Raw genomic sequence first — 20,720 nt, forward strand, 5'->3', positions numbered from 1 at the left:
GCTGGCTCACATTCAACCTGGTGTTCAACTACGGATCCCAAGGTCCTTTTCTAGAAAGGTGCTTTCCACCCAGCTGGTGCCCAATGCATACTACTGCATGGGTTACTCTACCCCAGGTGCAGGATTGTTAGTTTTCCTTTGATGAACTTCATGAGGCTGACAGAAGAGCTTGCACCACTTGTGTTTAGATCTCACCAGATGACAGCTCAGAGAAGAGGAAAAAACTTGACTGAGGACCTCCTTGGCAATCTCATAATAAACTAGATCAGGTCTAATCAGATTTAACCAAGCTAGTCAGACCAACTACTTCTGGAATCAGAGGCCTTCATGTCACAACCAAGCAAGCAGCTCTCACACACACTTTACCCAAGGTTTGAGCAAACTGAAGTAGTGACACTTCACTATTACATAGGTGACTTTTGAGACCTTCAATCAGAGATATTAAGAAAAATCATACTCATTTACAAAGGCTTATATCAGCAAGAGTTCTTAAGAGCTTGTTTTTAGAGTTTTGTCTCCATGTTACAAGTTAAAAATACGTTAATATAAATCAAGGACAGCACTTGTGCTAATGAAAAAAATGACTTGTTATGTCTGCTTGTGTGTCATACACACCTTTAAAATGCAATTATTTAAAGCTAAAGTGTAAACCATCAGTGCCATCATATTCAGTATTTATCACTATTTGATATACGTAGCTCTAGCCAAATAAGAAGTGCAGCATTGTGCTCATTAAGCTTAACTGGTGAAGACATTTGGGAATCACTGCTCATTTGAGGAGCCACTTGCATATCACTTATCACCAACAATGAATGCTATGCATGATCAAAAGAATACATATTTTAAATAAGCTAAGTAGAACATTTCAACTTATTTATGTTCCATTTAACAGTAGTGTCTATGCCATTTTCATTACTGAAGTTCTCTATTTCTGTAGAACTTTCTCATAATTTTTACTAATACCATAAAGTCCTTTATACATTTCACTGATCTTCTATTTTTTTTCAGGTAATCAGTAACATATTTCAGTGTTACTTTATAACTCCAGGATATATTACATTTTTGCTATTTAGCATTAATCTCATCTTCTAAGAGATGAAGTCAAAGTTGAAAATTTCAATATAAAACAAAAATGAGATATTCAGAATTCTGTCCTTGCTGTCATTTCCAAGGATTTTGTTTCATGTCTGTTAGCTTTCAGATCATAGGCCCACACAGTGTCTATTCCCTCTCCAGTAGTATGATCTGGAATCCAGCAAGGGAAAGGAAAACGACAGGCAATTATTCTGGCATTACACTCAAGTTCTTCTTCTAGCTTCTTCTTCAACTGTGGCATCTGTGGAGCAAAAACAAAAGGCTTTCAGAAGCAGTACAACACAGAAGCATTCTCTTCAGAATGTAATTCAAGTGTTCAAGACAAGTCTAAAGTTTGAAGAAGTTTTTAAAACATTTATATATATTCTAGCTTTGATGCATTGACAAAGATATCTAAAGCTAGAAAAATGACTGTTTTACTTTGAACTGCAAGAGCAAAAATTCTCTGTTTTAAAAATTGCATCAAGAATAGTAGATAATTCCTCAGTTAAAAAATAGAAGTTAAAAGAAAGCTTTGGAAAGTTCCCATTCAATTTTCCTTTCTGGGATTCTTTATAGAGAAAGTGTTTAGCCCCATGAACTTATAATTTCTTACTACACCACATGTTGCATGAGCCACTGTCATACTGAGACACTAATGTGTCTCATGATTTCTAGTTTATCTCATGGCAGACTTAGGGACACTTAAGATTTCTTATGTTAAAAACCAGGCAAACTGGAGCCAGTGATGATAAAGTGCATGCTAACACTACAGAATTTAAGCTTTCTTAGCTCCAGTCTGTTAACATACACACTTAAGTCACTGCAGCAGTACTATACGAACAGCACACACCTCTGCGCAGCTCTGCTTGGCCTTCTTTCATTTACAGAAGTTAAGCAGACATAAAAACCAAGGGAAGTGTCATTACTCTGCCAGAAGAGAGCAATACCCTGCCCAAGTCAGATACTCTATCTCCAGTAAATATTTTGAAAATTTTGGTATGCATTAAGTGAAATAGTGAATTAACACATCTACATTTCAAAGGAACTTCTTTCCAACTCTAGAAAGTGATTATGTTCTGAAAAATGACGCTTGATAGATTTTAGTCATTTTAATTCTTTGGAAAAGACTGATGTTATGCTTAAGTAGATCAGTATGCATCCATCTGGAATTCCTTTTACTTTACAAAAGGTATCAGGGAGTAATTATGGTAGCAAGCTTCTTTAAGTTACTTCTAATACATATTAAAATCTATTTACTTTGATATCACAGCATAATATTTAGATATTAAAAGGATAAGACAAGACCAATTATTTACAAATACAACTCAATTTAAGTCATGAAGTACACAATTTAAAGCAGAAAAAAATAATATGCATAGAAAAAACAGAATATACCAGAAAATAAGACTGAATGAAAAAAAAATGTATTTACAAAGGCTGGACATAGCTTTCACTATCACATGCATGCAAGGTGTACCTTTGAAGAAACATCCTGCCATTGCTAAATGTAGGCTTACAATGAATTACTTTAGGAAAATGATATTCACAGATCTAATATACAAAAGTTGCAGAAGAATATATATACATATTTTAAATATTCTGTGCTCTGATTTTGTCCATCTAGCAAATGCTTTTAAACGCTTTTGCTACTATACCTTAAATAAACTAGAAAAATAGGACCACTTTGGTATCTCAAAATAGGAGACCACAAAAGAAGACCACTTTGGTACCACTCAAACTGTTACTAGACAAAGAAGGACTAAGTTGTTATGGAAATTGATACAGTTCACAAATATAGATCTAGGCTAATTTTTATAATTATGAAGACTGGTGATGTCTCATGTCTATATTAGCTTAAGTTAGAAAAGTTTCGTAGAACAGCCAAGAGGAACTGTATCCTTAAACTAAAGCCAAAGAAGGTCTTAATCTAAATCTTGATACCATTAGTTGTCGTACTCATACTGTATTTTTTAATCAGACTTTTTAATGTTTATTAAACTGAAAATTTTGTAGATCTTTTGCACAGTATTTATACAGCAGAAATACAACAGAAGTTACAAACATCAACACCCGGTGAGTATTTTGTGATCCTATCGAAAACGAAAACAAACAAAAAACCAAGACTCTTCCATGACTCAAACCCACCTCCCCACAGATGCTTGCAAGAACAGAGAGGTCTTGCCACCTTCTCCACAGATCAATAAATCCAAGCTCTGTAAGCTAACCTTGGGTGTGAAATAAAAGCAGTGTGACAGCATCGAACCAGACTAGTATTATTAAATAAGCTAAGAGATCTATTGCGCTCAATAAAAGAGAAAATGTATTAGTTTCTAGAAAATCAATTTAATCACTCAAGAAGTTAAGCACCCACAACTTCCAATGTAAATTTAAAGGGGATTATGAGCAAACTTACTTCTCATGAAAGACAGTAGTTCATATGTTTGGGTCAGAAAAACCTTTTCATAAATATAATTGGAATAATCTAACCTCATATTTACTGAATTTAATGAAGTAAAATTATTCTGAGACCTGTAGCTACTCCTATTATCATATCAAGTCCTATAACTGTTACTAATTTACCCCGTTTCAGGCTATCTATTTTAAGTTTACACAACATGACTTGCTCACATTTTTCCCAGGGTATTTATTTCTGCTTTACTGCCTCCCTTCATCTGTACTCTTGCTCTCAGTACAGTTGCAGAATTTCTGACTGCAAATTCATATCTAGATCAAATGAACCACTGAGCAAATCTGATCTCATTCAGTATAGCAAGGGTGCACTAACTCCTCTCAAATTAGTTGCTTCAAAGACAACTACTGCATTATATCCTTGTCAAAATCAGGCAACCAAGTATTCCATACTTTTAAGAAATATCCCAGGGACAGAACCTTCAAAAATATCATCCCCTCCTGGAAGTCCAACCAAAGAACAAATGATACTCAGCTCTGGGAACGCCTGTAGCATAGCCAGCATAACAGTTCTTGCTAATATGCCAACTACAGAAGTATTAAAAAAATGCATGTGATTTCAGTTTTTACAGGAGATATAATTTGAATCTTATTTATTTCCACTGCTATTAAAGAAAAAACACCAGAGTAGAGAAGCATCACTGCATTCTTCTGTTGTACCTTCCTGTTTTTACTGCAGAAATATTATTAAACAGCATGGTATAATATTACATAAAGCTCTTCATCCATTTCATCCCACAAAAACATTTGCCTTCAGACAGAAAGAAGCAATACTGAAATAGATATAAAATATTTCCACTTCACTCCTCCATATGCATTCAAGCTATATCGAAGATTCTAAGTATAAATTAAAACACCAAGAAAAATTAAGTAATTAAGATGTTCCCTTTTCTCTTTTCCTTCTAGAAGAGAAATGAAAAGCAGATAAAGCTGAAAGCCAAGACTGAATATAAAATCTGACTAAATGCATCTATTATACCATGGAAGTAGTCTTTTGGCAACAAAATTTTCATAGCAATTTTGAACAATGTTCATCATGTCCGCTGTGAAAATGTATTTCCCTTCCTATACAGATCCTTTCCTGTTTGGGAAGGGTTTGTATTTTTATTCTATCAATTATATTAGAAGTATTTCTCTCCCTTTCTAATCCCTCCTAACCTATCCCATCAAGAAAGGATTATTTTAATATATCAGTAGCTAGACGATTTGAGGTGATCCAGATTTTGGAGAAGAATCACAGAATGGGTAAGGTTGGAAGGGACCTCGGGAGATCATCTAGTCCAACCTCCCTGCTCAGCAGGGTCACCTAGAGCATGTTAGACAGGGTTGCATCCAGGCAGGCCTTGAGTATCTCCGGAGAAGGAGACTAACGTAAGTGAAGTTCAATACTTTTTTCCCTAAGTAGTTCACGCAAAGCGGTTGTATTTCCCACTCCATCCTCTCCCTGCAAATTTTCAAGAACCAATCACCTTTCCCAAGCAACTAAAGACAAGCACAGCAGTTTTCACTCTGGGTCCAAATTTCATTAAAATTTGGGGCTCCTGGATAATAACATCTCAAATGCATACTTACATTTTTAGAGCACTGCATGCTGCTACAAGCTGTACCAGGTTTTATCACAAATATTAGTAGGCAATAATGAAATATGTCAAGCTATTAGTACTGTCTTGGTCTTAAAACAGTTAGACAATGAAAAAATAGTAAAACTTACCATTTGAGGTACCCCAAAAACAACGACATTTGTATAATGGGAAAAAGAAACCTATTAAAAACAAACAAAAAAAAAGAGTGTAAAACCTAAAGAGAACTGGCATATATAATTGGAAGACTTGGTACCATTCTTTCCCAATGCTTTTAACTACATTCCTTTCAAACTAATCCTTGGGCTTAAGACCAAAAGCAAGAAAGAATATCCCATATCATGCCTGTATCACAAATTTCCCTACACAAGACAGCTTACATTGCTTAGTAGTAGAAAGCTTGAAGTCAAGAATACAGCATGAATTCCAGTAGCACACACAAAAATCAATTCAGACATGCACACAATTCAGAAGATAGCCATGAGTAAAAACATGTAAGTAAATTTCTTTTACAACCTCTAGATATATTAAAATGAGAAACATTTTAAAATTACTCCCCTTCTGTTAAGTGCTGGATAGATTTAAAACTTCCTAAGCATTCCAATGGCTGAGTTTTTCCCAGTTCAGTCAGATTTCCATGCTTGCCTCTGAACAGAGATTAAAAGCAGTACATTCATATTCCCCTCGCCAAGTTTCTTGTATCTGCTTTGCCTATTACAAAATGCCATTAAAAAAAAAGAAAAGGACTGACGGGGAAGGGCAGTCATAAACATGGCAAAAAAATAAATCTCATTACAAAAGCAATTTTGATTCAAATGAGTGAACAACTCCACAAACTCTCAGCTACATGTATGCAATAGCAAGAGCGATCTTAAAGCAATGCTCAAAATCAAGCACTGCACAGTTCCAGAAGATTATCTAATGAAAAGTCAAACAAGATAGTGATCTTTCACGTTACATGAATGAGTCAGAGTCTTGTTACTAACTTCCAAAAATCAATTTTCAATGAAGCTAGATATTACAGTAATCCACATCATTCACCCAACTAAAGTATGAAGTAGTATTCTCAAGTAGCCTTTACCATAAAGAAAATAGTATCAAAAGACAGCACATCACAGAAGCACGAAACCAGAAAAGCTGTTAATTGTGCCAAGCGTCGAGTTGCTATGGATTTAAGTTCTTTAAGCCCAAGGAAGCATCTGGTGGCTGAAAGCACTCTAGCTGTTTTAAAGAATTATCTCCAAATTACAGAAAACTCCATACTCTCCTCAGACATCCCCAAATTCATTCATTCATTCTTATGCATTTCACCACCTACCTTCCATAAGTCTGAAATATAAAATTTGGTGTTCTGATGTACCCCATCTCTCCAGGCATGATACCTGGAGTACCAGACTAACCAGGGATTTAATTCATAACCAACAGCTTTGAATCCCCTTTTTGCAGCAGCTATCACCTACAAAGAAAGAAACAAACCTTCATTCTGGAACAGAGTGTGCACTAGAATATGTGTTAGTCTCAAAAGGAGAAAGAGGATAATTTTATTTACTATAGAAATCAATGGAATCCACTTTGTAAGTCACTCGCTCAGATTTCAGTTCCAAACACACTGGCAGTACAAGCGAACAAAAGCTCAAATTGCATTTTACTATTATGACTAGTTGTATTGAAATTAATAGATTTAGTCATAGGAACAAAATGAAACACTTAAATCTTTACAGAACTAAGCTGTAAACCTGCAGTATGCCTATAATTTACACAGAAGTTTAATTTAATATACTCATGCCATTACCTTGAAGTTGACCATAGAGGCAATCATAAAACACACAAGCAGAAATGCCCAACACTTGAAATTAGAGCACCTGCATTTCAGATGCACTAGCAGGTAGGCATTTGAGAGACCTCTGCATCAGAGCAAAAATGACCTACTAACAGACAGAATATGAAAGTAAATAGTTGACTTGCATAAAAACAAATGTATCTCGCAATATACCTTTTTTCCAATGCCACACTTCATATATAATTTTAAATGGTGAAAGACAATTGAAATAATACAAGGTGGTTTTCAAATGCAAGTGTTTAAATTAAGACTCTTGTATTTGGAATAGTTAAACTGTATAGTGACTGTGTCCAAACTACAGATTAATATCTGGTAATTCTGAATTTTTTCAAAGAAAACACAAAAAAGTCAGTTAGTAGAAAATTAAAATCTAGGTTTAAGTCATTTGAAAGATTACTGTCAAGTGTAATTCAGGAAAAGCTTGATTAATTACAAATTACACAACAGGCAAGATGGAGTCAGGAGGAAGTAAATTAAAAAAAAAATCTCAAATCATATCAACAGCAGCATGTTTCTGATTATTAAAAAAAAGTTTGTAAATTTACTAGAATAAATTTGTAGATATACCAGCAAAATATGACATGTTTACTATGTTTAGAAATACAGATATTTTCATATTTATTTACAAATTATACCTGAAAAAGTGTTAAACATTTGGAAATATCAGAACACAAGCTCAGCTTAATTTGAGGGCAAACACTCAAAGGCAAATTCCAAGCATTACTGAATGCAATTTTAGGCACCTGGCTCTCAGAGCAAAATTCAGTCTCCATTTAGTCACCCATATATAAAATCAGTACCTAGCCAAAATCAGGAGAATCAGGTGAAAGTCAGTAAGAATACAAAGTAGACATGGCATCAGAAAATTCAGTTTTCTTATCTAGATACTTTTCTGTTGTTCCTACTTAGGCATAGCTCCTTACAGTTGACTCATTTACACGAAACATGGACAACAGTAACATACAAAACATCTGAGGTGCTCACATCAAAAGCTTGCTTAACACACCCTTCTGTTGCTAAAACCGACTAGCAGCAGACAGTTAGAAAATGCTACACAAAATATGATAACTACAGAAAAGAGTTCATTCATCACAACACTCTCCCTCACCAGCACTTTTGACAAAGAAGAGTTTAGATAATATCTTGAAAGCACAGTACTGTTTGTTACCTTTCCTCTTAAGTCTTCCTAACTTCTTGTTGAATCTATTTATACCCAGGGCCACCACAATGACTTCTTGAGCTCAATCACAGAAAAGCTTGCTTTACTTCAAAAAAACCCTTAGCATTTCTGCATAAAAACTGACGTTAATAAATGACTGCTGTAATACTGAAAACATCTGAGGCCAGCAAAACTTTGTCCCCTACATCATCATTTTCAAATGGAAGCATCCTTCAACTAAACTCTTTACTGACATTCTGATCATACCCAGTACAGAAACCTTTCCACACCTCCAGTAATTATCATCCCTCTTTGAAACTATTCTCATACGTACATATACACACACTTTAAAATGAGGCAGCCAACACTGCACAAACAAGGTGTGAAACTGTAGTTTTAAGGATACAGTGATTTTTATTTTGTGATCTGTTGCTCCTCTTATACTACATTTATATAACAAGCATAGAGCAGCAACTCCAGAAATTTTCAGCTGTGATCTCTCCTACTATTTCAAGTTCTGTTTAAACTCACAGCCTTACATACTGCAGCTACGAATGTACATGGAATCACAGCTCTTTAGAAACTATTACTTTCTAAGTGAGTGCACACTGTACAGCCCCCTCCAGCCAAAAGGATGGGGTTATGGTTTTGTTTGATACCTTGTTAAGCTTAAGGCAAGCCTAGAACAAAAACACTGGTTATTTACATGCATCAACTGCCTATCTTTCTTGGTTTTGTGCATTTACATTATACTGAACACCAGAGATGAAAAATTCATAAATATGAGAAAACACAATCCACAATATAAATCGTTCCCGAGTGGAATTCACCCCTTTTTTTGACGGATTATATAGAAAACAGATTATACATCCACATAACTTACAATACGGCCATCCCCACTACCGATGTCAACCAGAGAACCACTTCTGTTCTGTAGCATTTTCAGGACATTTTCAATCTGAGTTGAAGTCGCAGGAATGAAAGGCAGGCAAACTTTTCTCAGCGCTGGCATTACGAATGGGGTGGCAATAGCATACAAAGCCACCAAGGTCCCACCAACGCCACCAGTGATCAACAGCCCCCAGCTCCTTCTTCCTGAGTTGTCCTTAGAGCTCGGAGGCTCGCCCGGTGGGGGGCTCTTGCTCTGCAGCGCTTTCGACATCGCTCCTGAAGGCAGACATTAACAAAGAGTATTTTTCTCACACAAATTGCTTTATTGTATGTGTAACAGACAAAGCAGTATGCTGGATCAAAAATGCAAGACTTGTATCTCTTGAATGATTCTTAAGTTTTCATGTGTAAGTTCTTACACTGGTTTGGAGGGGATAAACTGCTCAGTTATTCAGTAATGATAGTTTTTATAAGGTAGATAGTGTTTATGCTGCCCGTCTGACGCGGGGGGGGGGGGGGGGGGGGGAATATGCCCAGGAGGAGCGATGCAGGGGAGACGCCTCCCGCCCTGTGCCACCGAGAGGCCGCTCTACGGGAAGAGCCCTCGTTAGCCACTACACCCGCTCGCTCGCCCGCCCTTCCTCCCTCCGCAATGAACTTTCTCAAAGGGCGGCCGAGCGCCTTCCCCCCCCCCCCCCCCCCAACCACGGAGCCCGGCGGGCCCCCCGCCGGCCGCGTGCCAACGCGCAAGCGCAGCCGCCGGGCTCGTCGCTTTCCCCGCCACACTGTACCGCTACCGGAAAACCTCCCACCCAGCAGGCTGTCAGCTTCGGCCAGGAAATACTTATACTAGAGGACGATACCACCTAATTATGGGGGGGGGGAGAGGAGGGCCTTTTGAACACGCAACCTAAGGGGTGGTTTTGCAGCGATAGAGTCTATCACCAGGGCACTTCCCCCGCGATTCTGTCTAATAGCATCTCCCAGCGTGCTGAGGCGGCGCCGTATGGTCCCCACCCGCTTCCAGAAAGCTCTGCCGGGCGTGCCAGATAGGTCCTACTTGTGAAATATTTCGCGGCAGTGCGTGGCGCGCAGGCGCGGGGCGGTGAGCGGGGGGAGCGTGCTGCGTCAGCGCGCCCGGGGCGCGGCGCGGCGCGGCTCGTGCGGGCAGGCAGGGGCCATCATGTCGGCTATGGGGACCCTGGCGTTTGATGAGTATGGGCGGCCTTTCCTCATCCTCAAGGACCAGGAGCGCAAGACGCGCCTCATGGGGCTCGAGGCGCTCAAGGTGAGCGGCAGGCGGGCGCTCCCCCGTCCGTGAGCCGTGGCGGGGAGGGGCACGCCGCCGTTATGGCCGCGCGGCGGGGGAGGGGAGCCGTTGCGCCTCGCGGGGAATGGAGCCTGCTGAGGCGCTGTGGCTCTGCGGGTGCCCTTCGCTCCCCTTTCAGGCGCGGGGGCTGCAGTCTAGCCCGAGCCCAGCCGTGTGGGAGGGAAGGAATAGGCATCGCTCCCGGGGCCGGGAATCCACAGCCCGGTGCTCCCCCCCGCGCTCCGCGGACAAGAAGGCTCCTCGTGGGGCGACGCTTGTCTGAGAGCCGGTGTCGTTCCGAAGAAAGGCCGAGGCTAAACCCTGCCCGCAGGCAGCGAGCTAGGCCGCGCTGGGCTCAGTAGCAGCGCTGGCTACACGTGTAGGACTTAAATATTAATGAAAAAATAGAGCAAAGCTATTCATTTCTTTTCTTTTTTGACGGTATTTGCATCTATTGCTACTGTTTTCAACGTGCAAGAAAATTTTAGCTGCAGCTCTACTGCTGCAATCTTTAGCTCTGTAAGCAGACATGGGAAGTGTTTCTGGCATAAAAGCAATACATATGTGCTATTTATTCTCACTTGCAAATGACTGCTTCTAGTTGATTCGTAATATTTGAGTTAGGTCTTTTTCTATATCTTTCTTAGCTTAATGTTATGGTTTTGGGAGCATTAATAGTGATTTAATTTATGTTTCTTTGTTTTACAGTCTCACATAATGGCAGCAAAGGCAGTGGCAAATACTCTGAGAACATCTCTTGGGCCCAATGGTAACCATGAAATGATTTTAATAACTTTTAGTAATTTTTTCAAGTTCTTTTTTTTAAGGCTTTCCTTTATGCTTTCAATTTTTTTAGGTTTGGATAAGATGATGGTGGACAAGGATGGTGAGGTGACTGTGACAAATGACGGTGCTACCATTCTGAATATGATGGATGTGGATCACCAGATAGCTAAGCTTATGGTGGAGCTGTCTAAATCGCAAGATGATGAGATTGGGGATGGAACTACGGGAGTTGTTGGTAAGACAAGATTTTAAACTTAGCTTAACTTTCCAATATTAAAATCAAATTTCTTAAACTACTTTCGGAGATGGCAGTGTTTGATGTGAGTATATCATATCTGTAAAATATTTCTAAGTGTTTAATACTTTGATATTATCAATTCCTGTATTAGGAGCCTTTTAATCAGAAAGATCATTTGTGTGTTTTAAAGTATGGTTAGATTTGAAGTCAGTATTGAGAGGCCCCCCACACACTTTCAAAGGTGTTTCTTTTTTCTTTCTTTTGCATAATTTTCTTCATGTCTTACCTTGACCCTTGTGCTTCTTTTTAAATTAAAATAATACAGTTTCCTTTCTAAAAAATGTTAGAAGGGAACAGAAAAAAATCTGAGGGTGATTTTTTTTTAATTTTGTTTAAAATGATGCATCAATCTCTGGAAGCATAAACATTCTTTTAAACTCTGTTTTATAGTTCTGGCTGGAGCATTACTGGAACAGGCGGAGCAGTTACTAGATCGTGGTATTCACCCCATCAGAATAGCAGATGGTTATGAACAGGCAGCTCGCATTGCTATTGAACATCTAGACAAAATCAGTGACAGCTTTCCAGTTGATCCGCAGAACACTGAACCTCTGATCCAGACAGCAAAGACAACTCTAGGCTCTAAAGTGTAAGTTTATGAAAGGTTCATGTCAAGATTTACCATTTTCCTTAAAAACATGTTGAATTGAAAGGAGAAATCCTGATGTTTGCTTCACGTTTTGGTGGGTTATTAAAGTGTTTATATTATTGGAACGGCTCTTAAATGTGCTTTCATATTTACTTGATTTTTTGGGGGGTCATTTTCTCAATGGACTCTTATTTATTTTTTTTTTTAAACTGGTTATGTCTTTTGACCCTCAGTTCTAAAAACTGAATGCTCAGTTTTTTTCAAAAAACAGTGCAACTGAAAGAAGTGCAAATTAATTTTCTTTATGTAGATGCAAATTTAGATTACAGGTATAAAGCTCTGGTTTCTATTTCTACTGTAGCATTTTTCACTGTAGTTAGTCAGCTTTCCAGTGGTTCAGTCACTCCACACCATCCAAGATGAGATTAACTTCAGAATTACGCTTCTGTAAAAGCATATTTTTAGTGGACTGATCCTGTAGTAGTGATTTAATCTTCTTTTACTGAGTAGGTATAGTTCACATGTAAGTATTAAGACTGCTATAATTAGCTACTTTTGAAGAAAAATTCTAGCACACTAGCTGCACACTAAGTAAGCATCAGTCTCATTTCTCTGTTAATATTTTGGTGAAGGAGGGGCTATTTTTTGTCTTTTGCTCTTTGGGCATTAGACAACTCTTCCAGATATTATTGTGGAGCTTGAATGTAAGGAATAGCAAAAAGAGGAGAGAGCATAAAGCAGCAATATAGAGAGATGGATGTCTCCCATTTTTAGTTAACTGTGGTACACAGTTTTTTTGCAAAGCGCAGTTTCTGGTTGCATAGCATCTCATGATAGGCACTCAAATATGTAGGGAGGTACCATGGGAATGTCAATTTCTGTTTAGTCTCTTCCTTTCCTGTCTTGTTCTTCTCACTGTATCTCAGTCCATTGCATGGTTTTGATCATATTGCCTGTACAGAAATTATGGAAAGTTGTTGACTGACTTTACTGGCAGTTAATAATATTGTTTCACGCTTGCTCTCTTTCAAGCTATAGCATTTTTTGCTAATACAGATAAAATTTTTCTGACTTCATCAATATGGGAGAGCGTAGAAGGAAAGTTTATCACTGTTTTAGAATTTGTTTACTGTTTATAGTATCTCTTCAGTGAGATGCCTCTCAAGGTGAAAGCTGCTGTTCTATCAGTTAACAGAGAGGATATGTGCAAGTATTTTCTAAGGACTCTTTTTGTAGACCTGTCATAAGAGTGTTTTGTAGCATTTGTATGACTTGAATATTTCTTAATAGCAAGTTAGTTCTGCTCATTTGTGTCCCAAATCTACACCCTGAGAATATGTCCAAGAAGAGTACGCAGACAAATTGTATTCTATTTTCTATCGTATTTAACATTTCTCTTATTCCTGTGAACAGATAATTCAGAACCAGTTTTCTCTTGCAATGAACAGAAATCTTAGCTTTAGTTATATTGTTTTCTGGGCAGCATTGATAGAATTATTTTCTTTTTTCCTAACCCTAAACTGCTTAAATATAATGCAACTTTATTTTATTATGCTTAAATCTAGAGTTAACCGTTGTCACAGACAGATGGCAGAAATTGCTGTAAATGCTGTACTGACAGTAGCGGATATGGAACGCAAAGATGTTGATTTTGAGCTGATCAAAGTACAAGGGAAAGTGGGAGGCAGACTGGAAGATACACAATTGGTTAAAGGAGTGATTGTGGATAAAGATTTCAGTCATCCACAGATGCCTAAAGTAAGTGATGCATGTGTGTCATTTGTAATAGTTGAAACAAGATTGTGTTGAAATACATCATTTGAAGTACTGTCCCAGCATTCCTTAAGTATTTAAACATGATGTAGTTTGATTTGGTTTGCTTTTTTGCTCATCTCCTCAAATGGGAAGAGGGAGAGGAGCATTAAATTGTTTGTGTTGGAGGAACTAAAGTAGAACTCAAGTAGGCTTGAGAAAATGAGAAATGTTCACGGGGAAAATACTATTGTGCACTTAAGTGAGGACAGTGCGGAGTTCAGTACTGACACAGAAATAATCATCTGCAGGATGTAGTGTAATGAGCTGTGTTAGTTTAACATGTACTAAAAGTGTATCGAATGTTGTATGCAAGTCTAGAATAAGAACTTCTGCAAGTCTAAAAAATACATTTTTTAAGAGGTTGCATTCTTTATCCTGTAAAGAAAGTTTTGCAGAAAATATCAGTCTTTTAATACATAAAGATAGCTGTGAAGAAGGCAAGTACATAATATTTTCCATGGTCACTGTGAGTAGGAGGGGAAATGCAGTTATAGGTTCAGTGCTTAAAAAAGAAAGAAACAACTGATGAAGATTGTTACACACTTAAGCAGGATTTTGAGAAACTGTGGAGTTTCTTTTATGTGGGTTATATAGATGTATAACTTGTCACAGAATTATGTGGATCTAGTTACTTTAGAGTCAGTCAAATAATCTCACAAGATTCCTTCTGTTCCTATGTTTTTAACATATATTTGTCTTGTGCAAGTGAAAGAAGGAGGTGTATTACTTAGATTAGAATTCAACTTTTTTTTTTTTATGTTTAGGAGCTTAAAGATGCTAAAATTGCAATCCTCACTTGTCCATTTGAACCACCTAAGCCTAAAACCAAGCATAAGCTTGATGTAACATCTGTGGAAGATTATAAGGCGCTGCAGAAATACGAAAAGGAGAAATTTGAAGAGATGGTGAAACAGGTAGAGTCTTAAGAATATTTTATGTGGTTTTCCTAAGCCTTACGCAAAACAGCGTAATACTTTGATTTATTCTGCAAATGAGTTAATCACATTGATCAGCAACATGTCCTTAAGTAGCTATAGGGCTAAAAATAAAAGTTAAGTTTACTTAAGTAACACTTAAGCCCTGGCTTGAAATTCACTTTCATCTCTATGTATACCAGACAACTCTTTTTAGAGAATTGTGTTTTGAGAAAATACAGAGACTTTAAACAATAGAGAAGTTACTTCTTATTTCTGTTGTAAGTTTGGGTCAGAAGATTGATGTTGCGTGTTCCTTTCAGATAAAGGACACTGGTGCAAACCTTGCTATTTGCCAGTGGGGTTTTGATGATGAGGCAAATCACTTGCTGCTTCAGAATGAGCTGCCTGCTGTTCGTTGGGTTGGTGGGCCTGAAATAGAAGTAAGTACAATTCTCTAAATCAAGGTTTTATACTGCTTCTTTGTGCATTTAAGTTAATGAGCTCTATTGATTAAACATTTCAAACATTCAGGGCAAGAACTGTGTAATCGTATGTATGTGGGTGATACTTAATGGAGAAAAAAATCACTGAGGGTCAGTGGGAAGAACTCGGAATGAATGGGATTGTGATCTGTAATTGTAGTCGGTGCATATTTCTGTTAGGAATTTTATGCAGCTAGGAATGTTTTTGCTCTTAATCTCATTGCTCTGCAGAAACAAGCCATCACCTGAAATACTCTGCCTAAAGTGATGAGAAAATAACCTTTTGGAGTAGGCATCTTACAAATTCCCTTCCACTAGTTTTAAGTCTTATAAAAATGTGAGAAAAGTCTTCTCAAAATAATCCATGGTTATTTAATTTTAGTTAATTGCCATTGCAACTGGTGGACGCATCGTTCCTCGCTTCTGTGAACTGACAGCAGAGAAGCTGGGTTTTGCTGGTGTTGTCAGAGAAATCTCCTTTGGAACAACAAAAGATAAAATGCTTGTCATTGAACAGTGTCAGAATTCTAGAGCTGTGACCATTTTCATTAGAGGAGGAAATAAAATGGTAAGATACTTAAATTGTTACTAGTGTTTGATTGGTTGCTGAATGTGTAGATTAATTCAAGAGCACGTTAATGCTTTAATTCTGTTTAAATTTTTTACTTGGAGTCCATACAAACTTAAATGGTGGGAGGATTGATGTGATCAGCAGTGACTACTTGTTAGGTACTGTTACATTCACATTGTATGCTTTTAAATGAAAATTTTATGATGTTTCAGTGCTAATAGACCATGTTGTTCATACAGAAACAATTTTATTTGTGGATGGTCTCATTTACCCTCCTTGTGGAAGGGTCACTCTTGATGCATCAGTGTTTTTACAAGATTAGGATTTAATATTTACATATGTCAGTTATGTCACGTGTGTGTAACATTCTGATTTAGTCTATTTAAAAAAAAAAGACAAAACCCAGAATAAGACCATTTTAACTTGGTTCTTGGTTGTACTCTTAGCGTTAAATTATATTTAGAACAGGTTTTGAACGAAACACATAGGAAGCAAAGAACGTATTCCCTCATTTGAGGAGGCTGTTTTGAAAAAGAAAATTACCTCTTTAAAAGATTAGCACAAGTTAATAAATGTAGAAGCATTTAAGAAGTTTGGGAGTTGACACAAAATCTCAGCTGAACATAGTAATGTAAATGGTTTTTATCTTGAAAATATGCAAGTTTGAAACTACAAAAACTAATACGATAAGATTTTCAAACCATAGATACAACAGATCGCACTGAAAAGATGTGTATTTTTTTAGTTTGTGTGCTATGTTTCTAACATTTTATATAATATAGCATAGGCCTGTTAAGAGATTCTTTCATTAATTCACAGTTTCTATTTCTGTATTAGCAACTACATTTTTATAGACTTTATTTGTGTATATTGTGAAGCATATGCTATTTTATAATTTAAGATTATTGAAGAAGCCAAACGATCTCTTCATGATGCGCTGTGTGTAATCCGCAATCTTGTTCGTGATAATCGGATTGTATATGGTGGTGGTGCAGCTGAAATTTCTTGTGCTTTGGCTGTCAGTGAAGCAGCAGATAAGGTAAGAAAGAAACCTTTGCAACTTTCTTCAATTAAAATTAAGTGCATGTTAAAGAGCTCCCCAAAAGTGAATCTTAAGGAAATTTATGGCATTCAGTGATAACCAGTGCTAAAGTTTTGCCTGCCTGTTTTGCAAAAATATCTTTTGGGTATTGAGATATGTTTCCCAAAATAAGTCTCCATATCATCCATACAGATTTATAGCTAGCATAAAAATGTACTTTTGCTAACATTGTAATAATGGCTATATGATTTGTTTTCTCAGTGTCCATCTTTGGAACAGTATGCTATGAGAGCTTTTGCGGATGCCCTGGAGGTAATTCCTATGGCACTTTCTGAGAACAGTGGTATGAATCCAATACAGACTATGACTGAAGTGCGGGCTAGACAAGTGAAAGAAAATAATCCTGCTCTCGGCATTGATTGTTTGCAGAAGGGAACAAATGGTAAGAAGTGTATTCCGGTGAAGACATGCAACATTTCTTTTTTTTTCCTCAAAAGATTTAGAAGCTCACTGTTTTGCTTCTTGGCCATCTTTAACCTATGCATCACTTCAGTTTTGAACTCTCTTGTCCCTTGTCATAATAAATGTGTGGGGAAGAGGGAAGAGAAGGAACAATACATGCGTGCCTCGCAGGTGAAGAAATAAAATGGCATGAACGCTTTTTTTTGGTCACAAGATTAGCTGAAGATATTACTGACCTTGTGGTACAGGAGTAAAAATTACTCACTGTAAGGTAGGGGAGGCCAATGTTTTAATGACAGTAATTTTAGTGATCCAGTTTAGGAGAAATTCCAGGTAGTCTTATTCACATAACTACTTATGTGTATATAGACCTATAATAAGTATGTCACAGACTAAGAAATCAGTCTATGAACTGTTTAACTGTTTTCATCTGGAAATATATTGGCCATGCTCTTATGCTCTGCAGCTTTTTTTTTTTTTTTTTTTTTTTTTTTTTTTAAGTAGTAAATCTTGGAACATAACATAAGGCAGTGTATTTATGTAAATGCGTAAGCCTTCTTTTGTTAGGCGCTTGTGCTTTCATGCCACTTTGTACTCTCACTTCTCCAACGGTTGCTGTGCCTTTAGGATACTTTTAGTGCTTCTATGTGGAAACTGTCCTCTAAAAGTGAATACAGGAAGAAAAAAAGAGGGGACAAAAGGGAAGGACTTAGTCGGAAAGAGAATTTTTCTTAATGTGGTAAGTCTAGGTTGTTACCGAAGGCCTTGAACGCTAATTTTTACAAATTATCGGTCAGCAGTAGTAGCAAAGAGTAATACTTTGAATACATTCTTTAAAGTTGCATAGCAAATAACTTTGCCATGTAAATGTTATCTTTAGTTTTGAGGAGGGTACCTAATTCTCTTTCTTTCATTTGGCAGATATGAAGCAGCAGCATGTTATAGAAACCTTGATTGGTAAGAAACAACAGATTTCCCTGGCTACTCAAGTTGTTAGAATGATTCTGAAGATTGATGATATCCGTAGACCAGGAGAATCTGAGGAGTGAAGGTTGAAAAACAAGAAACATTAAGGGGTTCACAGCAGTAGCGAAGACAGCAGGATTCTGATGCTTAATCTTCGTCTATTTATTTTTGACACTTTTTGTTTCAGATACTGTAATGGCTAATTGTTGGAAATAAAACACGATTCAGCACTTGTGGTATCAAGCCTTGTTTAAGAAGTATCATTGCATAATTTCTTAAATGGGTGTACATATTCATAGGAAACACTTTATTGGGGGGCAGGTTTAGCTCAGTTGGTTAGAGCGTGGTGCTGCTAATGCCAAGGTTGCGGGTTCATTCCCCGTATGGACTGTGCTGAGGGTTGGACTAGATAATCTCCCAAGGTCCTTTTCAACCTTACCATTCTATGATTCTGTGATTCGAAATAGAATATCATAGGCACTTTTCCATTGCTCCTGCAGCTGAGTATAGCCGCTTGTGAGCAAATCCCATAGGTCCTCATTTGAAGAGGTCTGCAACACTTGAGTAACGGAAGTGGAAAACTATAGAAGCCTTCAGTAATTCTTACATATTAATTAATGACAAATATGATGAAGTGTAAGTATGATTTATAGTACCTATATTTGGGCTATGCTGAGGGTTGGACTAGATGATCTCCAGAGGTCCCTTCCAATCTTACCATTCTATAATCCTATGATTCTATGTTTCATTCTTCTAATTCTTTATTGGTTTTCAATGATAAACTGAAAAGGGGTTTTGTGGTACTGAATACAGACTCTTTCAGGGCTATTTTAACACTTCATGAAATTGAGGTCTTGATAATTGTTACAGTTTTTACAACCGTTTGAATAGTGATATGTAAGAACATCACATCACAAGGAAGCATCACAAGGAAGAAGGTAAATAATTATGTATCAAGTCACTGGACACTTGATAGTCCAGTGGACTTTCTTTGGAAGAAAGGCTCTTAATTGTATCCTGAGAAAATCTTCAAAGACCTTACCTAGATATTTTAGTCATAATTTGGTGTGTTACTGTTTATAATAAAATGCGAGGCTGATTTTTTCCTTTAGTGTGTTCCCTCCTTTATGCATATAAGAGCTTTTTCAGGGGTACATACATTCAGCCACATACTGTTTTCTAGAGCTCTTTTATCTGTACTATCAAGATTGAGTGTATCTGTTTGGAAAGTCCCAAGAATGACTGATTTTAGAATGGCAGAGTAAAATTTATTAGTAAGATGACTTGTATGTGAAATTTTTAGCAAGAAACAATGGTAGACTAACATTTGTATGTGTAGTGTTCCTTTTGCAAACTCTCTTTGTTTTAGCTTATGGAAAATACTTCAGGCTTCAAAAGACAGAGAAATACTGAGTTGACATTTTCAGTATTACTTGCATTTCACTTCAGGTGCATAACTTTGAAGAACCACAGGTACAGGGAGAACCTGAGTCCGTTTTCCTTACGGACTACTATTAGCTAACATGCAATTAGAACAAGTAATGATTGGAATAAAGTGTATCTGTGGAATAAAAGAAAATCATTCAATGAGTAGGTAGGGAGAGGAAGAAGCTTAGAAATAAAAATTTAGTTTGACTCAAGGTGGAGAGTTGAAGGATTCCAAGTATATTTCCAAAACTTTGAAAAATAATCCTGCAGAACTTTGTTTTTAGAAAATAAGTACCATTAACTTAGGCATGTTGTTACTGTTTGCATTTTTCTACAATAGTTTTATTTACATACAGTTTAATGGACAAAGCCAATTAATCAGTTTTAGTGCTGCTGAAGTCCTGCATTCTGAATTGATTTATGATTGCAATTGCAAATCTAATGTTGGTTCACAGCTATTTTCTTACTTAAATCAATAGACTGAAAAAAAAAAAAAAAAAGTATAGACAGAATTTCCACAGAGCAGTTTAACTGAACTAATTGATTAATGTCCTTCCATGCTATATTGTGTAATTATGTGTAATCACAGAATTGAGTTACAGAAAGTGGTAGATTATTCACATTTTTCCCTTCAGAGTTGGTTCCCTGTCTTGTCCAAATCGGTGAATTCCATTGCCAAATTTGTTTTAAAGCTTCACTGAACTGTTTCAGTCAAGTTGTCTTTTAATGTGCTGAGAAAATAAGTCATAATAGGAGGTGCTAGGAAGAAATGTGCAGTACTGGACAGCTGTTCTGCATTTAAATAGTCTGGTAGGGCTCTGTATAAACAACATCAATTAGAGGGAGGAAAAAAAGCTGTAATTGCGCTTTACAACTTTTGTGGAGAATTGATTTACAAAAATCTGGAGTTTACACTTCAGTTTTTACACTAAGGACTGGATCATTCTCCCTGTCAGCATAATGTGCCTGAGATCTTGCTGGTAGTTTCTAAGCAAATACGAGCTGTGATCTGGTCAGATTTGATTGACTTTTCTAGGGG

General features: G+C 37.2%; 2 protein-coding genes across 2 annotated transcripts; one reads left to right on the forward strand and one right to left on the reverse strand.

Moving 5' to 3' along the window:
• Positions 1 to 413: 413 nt before the first annotated feature.
• ATPSCKMT (ATP synthase c subunit lysine N-methyltransferase) lies at positions 414 to 9,840 on the reverse strand. Its single transcript, XM_062567990.1, has 5 exons — positions 9,814 to 9,840; positions 9,009 to 9,292; positions 6,445 to 6,582; positions 5,258 to 5,308; positions 414 to 1,336 (listed from the first exon to the last, which is right to left on the reverse strand). The coding sequence occupies exons 2-5, from the start codon at positions 9,285 to 9,287 to the stop codon at positions 1,142 to 1,144; spliced, it is 663 nt and encodes a 220-aa protein (XP_062423974.1). The 5' UTR covers positions 9,288 to 9,292; positions 9,814 to 9,840; the 3' UTR covers positions 414 to 1,141.
• A 319-nt stretch (positions 9,841 to 10,159) lies between these two features.
• Positions 10,160 to 18,483, forward strand: CCT5 (chaperonin containing TCP1 subunit 5). Its single transcript, XM_062569796.1, has 11 exons — positions 10,160 to 10,304; positions 11,034 to 11,094; positions 11,182 to 11,346; positions 11,800 to 11,998; positions 13,564 to 13,756; positions 14,578 to 14,727; positions 15,051 to 15,170; positions 15,595 to 15,780; positions 16,685 to 16,822; positions 17,087 to 17,267; positions 18,209 to 18,483. Exons 1-11 carry the CDS (start codon positions 10,200 to 10,202, stop codon positions 18,334 to 18,336), a joined length of 1,626 nt encoding a protein of 541 aa, XP_062425780.1. The 5' UTR covers positions 10,160 to 10,199; the 3' UTR covers positions 18,337 to 18,483.
• Positions 18,484 to 20,720: the final 2,237 nt, after the last annotated feature.

This window comes from Rhea pennata, chromosome 2, assembly GCF_028389875.1.
Source record: "Rhea pennata isolate bPtePen1 chromosome 2, bPtePen1.pri, whole genome shotgun sequence".
Classification (NCBI taxonomy): Eukaryota; Metazoa; Chordata; class Aves; order Rheiformes; family Rheidae; genus Rhea; species Rhea pennata.